At 40.0% G+C, this 6,686-nt stretch overlaps 1 protein-coding gene across 1 annotated transcript in view; it reads right to left on the bottom strand.

Annotated features, from left to right (window-relative positions):
- Nucleotides 1-1,360: 1,360 nt before the first annotated feature.
- Nucleotides 1,361-6,686, bottom strand: part of LOC123973420 (general transcription factor IIF subunit 2-like) — a 44,879-nt gene continuing 39,553 nt past the window's right edge. Inside the window, exons 5-8 of the mRNA XM_046053423.1 lie at nt 5,609-5,690; nt 3,663-3,762; nt 3,380-3,523; nt 1,361-1,713 (exon numbers count right to left, since the gene is read on the bottom strand). Of these exons, the coding sequence (XP_045909379.1) occupies nt 1,579-1,713; nt 3,380-3,523; nt 3,663-3,762; nt 5,609-5,690 (461 nt within the window). The 3' untranslated portion in view covers nt 1,361-1,578. The remainder of the gene's footprint in view (nt 1,714-3,379; nt 3,524-3,662; nt 3,763-5,608; nt 5,691-6,686) is intronic.

Raw genomic sequence — 6,686 nt, 5'->3', positions numbered from 1 at the left:
CGTGACTCAGTAGTGTGTTTGGCCCCCACATGCCTGTATGCATTCCTGATAACGTCTGGGCGTGCTCCTAATGAAACGGTGGATGGTGTCCCAGACCTGGATCAGGGCTTCAGTGAGCTCCTGGACTGTCTGCAGTGCTACTTGGCAGCCTCGGAAGCACCGATAGATAACAGCCTAGAGATTTTCAGTTCAATTTAGGTCTGAGTAATGAGAGAGGCAGTCAATGGCATCATCATCCAGGAACTGCCTACACACTCAGGCGACATGACGCCGGGTGTTGTCCTGCACCAGAGTAAGGTCTGACAATTGCTCTGAGGATTTCATCCTTGTACCCAACAGCGTGGTACGGTTGGCTAGCAGGAGGTCTTTGCAACCGTCCAAAAATATGCCTCCGCAGACAATCACTGATGTTCACTTAATTTTTTTGAGCAGTATAAATAAACCAGTTGACACTCTTAACAGGAAGTAGTGTGCTAACAGTAGTGACACTGTAGCTCTTGTGCATGTCTGATGTGTACCCCTTTCATGTTAGTTAAGGTTAAATCATCACCCTAACACAAGTGGGGAGTGTGTGGTCAGACTCTCAAACTTTCATTTTTAATCAGGTTTCAGCCCCATGTGATTTACTGTAAATATGGTTAATGGTGTCCACAGTTGCTATAGCAACACTACTAGAAAGGTGAATTGAGTTTCCAATCATGTTGCTCTTTAATCTTTGTGTTTCTCTGGTTCACTGCTGCCGTTGGCAGGGCACACTGCCTTTATTTTGTGGAATACACAAATCGCGCAGAATATATTCATACTTGTACTATTTGAACAAAAAAGAAATGTTCTTGCTCAAGCTCATCGTCAGTGTAGCAGGAGGGCCTTGAGTCTTTAAACAATAGACTGTATAAAAGAGGTCTAAACATAAATGAGTTGAAAGAAAGGCTTGTTCGAAATCAAACCATTGGCTGCCTGTGGTACAGTGTGCCTTAGATAATAAACAGTAATGTCAAGTTCACTATATTTGGGCCTGTTTTAGCCCACGTACTGCGCACACTTGTACAGACTTAAACCCTCCACTGAAATGCATGATAGATGTTCAGTTTTGTGCTGTTTACATTGTTTCCCATTCAAATGAAATCATGTGAAGTCAGCACCTGCCTGTTCAGCCACAGAGTGTTCAGAAAGACCCAACACAAAAAACAGCATTCATTAAAAGTAATGGTTTGAATGTTCTTGTGATCATACCTTAAAGGAGAGTATTGGTGGTTTTTCTACAAATCAGACGGTCACATTTTAGATTTTCTTCACCTTCCACTTCCAGACAGATGCTGGGTATTCATTGCTCAAATTAAAAAGACTTCAAACCAGCGTGAAAGGGGGGGAACAATCTGTTTATTTATGTTGCTGGCTAATGCAGTTTAAACTCAAACATCACATGCTACCTGCATATGTGCATTTCCTTTTTCTACATTCAGGAATTCACTGAGATATTAACAAATATGACCCAGCTGAGATCTCAGGTTGTAGCTCTGTTCTTTCCTGTGAGATGAGACCGACATCGGTGAACAGGCTCGGAGGAACTCGCTGGAACTAGGCGGTCTGCATCTCCTCCTCTTCCTCGGCAGACTGGTAGTGTCGGTACTCTGGCTTCAGTTCCCAGGTGCTTTTATGAGCTCCCTTGCTGTTGTACGTCCCAATTTCCCTCATGATTTCTTTCAGGTAGGTCTGGAAAAACAGGTTGAAATGAAAAGATTGTGACAGACCACCTATATCTTTAACATATGGTGTATTTGACAGATGTGTTGCATGCTTTTGTGTATAATTTGCATCCAGCAAAACACACATAACAATTCTTCCTCTATAAAAAGTAACAGATAGAAAAGTGGAATTTACATCAACGTCCAGGGTCCTTGTTCCTGGATTCCTCCTCTCAGGTACTTAAGCGAGTCTTTATGGTGTACCAGCAGAGATCCTACAGGAATAGTTTGCCTATTTCCAAAAACGTAATCGTTTGTAATTTTTTTCCAATCAGTATTTCTATTTTATTACTTTTTTAAATATTTAACTTTTTACTTCACTACATTTGACAGGTCAGGGAATCAAGGTCATTTATTTGTCATTTTACACAGAGAATAGTGTATGTGAATATTTAAATTTAGAATAAAATAAACTAAAAACTAATATCAGTTATACAGCTATTTACATGCATATTAACCTATACACCCAGAAAGTAGTAATTCTGTCGTGCATTTTTTACAGAATGCAAAATTTTTTTATGACATTTCATTCTAGACTGAGCTACTCATTAAATAAAGTATAGTATGTAACTAGTACCTTTACTAGCTTTAACATTACAGGGATGAATGCATTAATAATAAGTTATAATCGGCCAAGTATATTTTGATGCTACTATTCTGTACTTTTACTTATAGTGCATTCTTGAATGCAGGACTTACACATTACATCTTGGTGGTTTAGAGGGGCTTATGTGAGTATTTCTTGCTTCCAGGCTTTGTGCCAAGATTAGCTAAGCAGCCACTGGTCGGTCTTTTCATCTAACCCTTGACAAGAAAGAACATAAGCGCAAACTATTCCTTTAAGGTGCTGAGAGGTTTGGGGTATGTGCCAACTCCTTGTGACTTGAAGACTCTGGCCTGATGTTTTGACAGTCCCCATCTGCTTTCTGAATGAAGTATGAGATTGAATAAGAGACGATTTTATACTAAATGGCGGTTTCCCCGTGACCCTGCTTGGACAGCACCGTTGCCTTTCCTGAACAGACATAAATCCAACGCAAACCTCATTTCTAATACTGAGCAGGAGCTGTGGAAGACTGCAGTGCTGTGAGAGAGACCATACTCTTCAACCACCACCGGGTGTCTCTGTTGAGCTGCTGAGCAGAGACGTGGCCACTGAACCTCATGAATAACAGTCATGTGTTTCAAGACTTTTCATAATGGGCATTTCGGTTACTTTAGTTCAGTTAATTTGAGTGTTAGCCAAGTGCTTTAGGAGAGAAATGATGGTGCGGAGTGTATTGCGGCGTTTGACTCCTACTCAGCCGATGGTTATGCAATCAGATGCAATCAGAGGGAGAGGAGGACCTCAAGGTCTCATCAGCACCTACACATTGCTGTTCTCTGCGAGCTGGAACGAATCCACAGCAGTGTATCGATTCATCCCATGTTTGTGTGTGTGTGGTGCATGTTGGCACAAATTTGAGCCACAAAAGATTGTGTGAACAGGCATGAACGTCATGTTGTGGGCGATTTGTTCAAATTTAACAAAGCAAGGTGGATAGTGGGCAGGTGTGTTGTGTATTTTTTTGGTCTTTCCAGCAATATTGTTACATGCGTGTTTGTTTGTTTGTGTGTGTGTGCATCCTGCTCACCACAGGTTGTTTGGTGATGTCCACCAGGTCCTTAATGTTGTAATACTGGTGCTTCTCAAAGGCAGAGAAGAGCATGTCGAGCACGACCTGTCGCTCAGCCCTCACCATCTTCCCGTCCGACTTCTTCTTCTTCTCATACTCCACCTTAGAAGCATCCTCAATATTACTAATAATAATACTAATAACATAATGACACTTGTAATATTACAAACGTGAATCTGATCATTATGGTTTGATTCTGTCACAATTTGATGAGAATCCATACACCGTTATGAGTTCTTACATTGAAATCGTGGTTGGCCACAGGCTTGAAGACGGTAGTGATGGCTTTCTCCAGCTGCTGTGACAAACGCTGAGGCTTGGTGGTCTCTTGAATCTGCAGTCTGACACACACACACACACACAGAAAGTTGTGATCTCCGCTGACAGATGTGCCTGTTGGCAGGGAGGCAACTGTCAGGACCTTGAGGTGAAACTAACCAAATAAGTAATGGCAGCTGCTCTGTCCAAAGATATTCTGCCTGCTATTTATTTTTTGTTGACTTTCATTCATCCTGACAACGTCAGTGAACACATGCAGCTGCCTGATCTTCTGCCATAATTACCATGATATATTCATAGTGATATATTAACCGTAAACAGTTATGCTAATGAATCGATCAGTAAAGTCAATCTTTATATACTTCTTATTTTTTTCTAATTTCTTTGTAGATGAGTCACATTTCATCCACCAGGAGGTTAAAAAACAAAATGGATTGCATCACAAAAACAAACAAACAATAAAATATTAGTAATGTCAACCAATGAAGAAAAACACACATAACTCTATAAACAACAAATTTGATTTGAATTATTTATCTTAAATCCATTTTCCCCCTTTAATAAGCACATTATGATCACTTTATCTACAGAAGGAGCCTGCAGTGAAGTTTCTACCAAACTGACAAACACACACACACACACACACACACACACACACCATGACAACAATGTCCTGCATATCCTGTAGCCTGCCATGATGGAGGGACATTTGTCAGCTGCCATCCAAATGGGAGATTACAAAACTCCATGTGGAGTCAGAAACACAATGACAAATCTACATCACAGCACCATCCTGAATCCCAGCCAGATGATCAGCACAAAAACCTCAAGAACACGTTCATGACGGTCGCGAAGGGTACGCTTTATTTTTGCTCGTCCGTCATTAAAGTGCCTTCCAGTAAAGTGTCTTACTGATGCTGATCGCTGATGGAGAAACTGTCTCACACACTAAAGCAAACTGCGTTGTGTGTTTGCCTTGGGTTGTATTGTAGCAGTGCATCTGCCACAGTGATGCGGTTGCTATAGCAATCCCCATCCACTAACTAGCTGGAATAACGGATTCTGATGAAGAGGGGACAGAAACCATTAAAAAAAAAAAAAGGCAGAGTGGACCTGAGTGTTTAGTGTACATAAATTAACAGTTCAAGTTCAAGTTTATTTATTTAGCACATTTAAACACAACACTAATTGACCAAAGTGCTTTCCACAATAGACAAAAAATATACATGACAACAGTAGAAAAAGTAAAACATAAATGCCACTACTCAACTCTGTTTGAAGGCCAATGAATAAAGATAGGTCTTTAGCAAGGATTTGAAAGTGTCAGGAGTTTGGACAGTTGCAGCGATGCCCCTTGTCAACACGTCAAAACTTCTCTGCTCTTGTTGGAATTAATTCACAACACTTGAACAGATTTTGTTTTGTCCAGGGGTGGAAAAAAAAAACAAAACAAGAACAACAAATGCTGCCCTGACTCTTATGCATTTGTGTGGTTATTATTCCACAAATGTTAAGAATGATTCATCAGTAGTCAGTCTGATCCTTTAATGTAATGGAAATGCAATACAAATATATTAAACTTACACTCAATGCAGTGTGTAAGGGGAATAGAAGTTATTTTCGTAACAGAAACTTTAACACCACAATATTTAACTGTTTCCCATATTTTGCAAAAATATTATGTTGTCATCTGGTGCCAGTAACAACTGCTGTGCTGTTTTACAATATTATGTTCAAGTGAAATAAGTTCAAGTGTTGGCATTTAAGTTTAAAACTGTCTATAACATCCATTTTGCTGGGTTTTTCTAACCCAGTGCAGCCATGAGGCACAACAGCATTTAAGTTCACCTTATTTGATTTCTGACGTAATTCAGTCTCGTCAAACAAGCAATTTGAAAGTTCACTCACTTCTTCAGCTTCATGTAGTTGTCATTGACGACCGGCCTGCATTCAGCTCTGTGCACCACCATGCCCTCCAGACTGATTTCACCTACCACAAAGACAGTGACTCAGCCGCTCAATCATGATTCAGACGCATGCACACAGACACGCTGAGTTCGTTGAGAAAAAAAAAGAAAAAAAAGGTGCAACTCTCCAGTTAATAAAAAAATAAATAACTTATGTTTATATAACTTTTATACATTTTGCAGTTTAGTAAAACACAATCCAAACCGAGAAAATACATGTGGCAACATTCAGCTCACTGGACATGAGTTATTGTATTCTCATATCATATAATAGCTGTACTTACCTGTTTCCAACGTGTAAATATTGTTCAAACACTAAAATTGTCATAATCACACAACTCAGATTTTTGTTAAATTTATCTGAACTGGCGCTTACAATACAGAAGAGCATGAAGAGGTAAAGAAATACAGTCACCTCACAATTTAGTGGACATCCCTTTATATTGTTAATGCATGCATATTTTTAAACCTCACACAATACTGCACAGGGCGTAAACATGGGAATCTATCCCGTCTCAACCAATATGACACGCTCATGAATCAATATGACATTAGAGAAAGACACACGTGTTCACTTCCCCCCCCCCAATCTCAAAATTGCTAAAGAATTCAAGTTTGGCATGACTCTTAACGTCCAGCGTTACGGATGTTGAGGCAAAGTTCGCCATGGAGGACACCCAGCCCTCACTGTAAATCACAAGCTTATGCCTCGTGGAGCTGAAACAATTGGTAATAGTCACTTATTCTGCCTTCATGTACAGCTTTTATTGTGATGTTAAACATGCTTTGAGTGTATTGGTTTTTCCTTCACATGTAAAAAAGGAACTGTGTTATTAAAGGTAAATTCCCTACAACAATCCATGATTACCCCACAGGCCTCTATGTATTTTTCCCCCTCATTTGCCACCGGATAGGTTTTAAAAGGAGAGCGGGAAGTGATGTTTAGGTGAAGCGGTCGGAGTTTAGTGGGCTCAGTGTCTTGTTTGCCAGACGAACTCAACAAAGAAACTCTTATTGGT

This window comes from Micropterus dolomieu, linkage group LG07, assembly GCF_021292245.1.
Source record: "Micropterus dolomieu isolate WLL.071019.BEF.003 ecotype Adirondacks linkage group LG07, ASM2129224v1, whole genome shotgun sequence".
Classification (NCBI taxonomy): domain Eukaryota; kingdom Metazoa; phylum Chordata; class Actinopteri; order Centrarchiformes; family Centrarchidae; genus Micropterus; species Micropterus dolomieu.
Note: the sequence above shows the minus strand (reverse complement) of the source record. Positions and strands in the feature narration are given on the sequence as shown.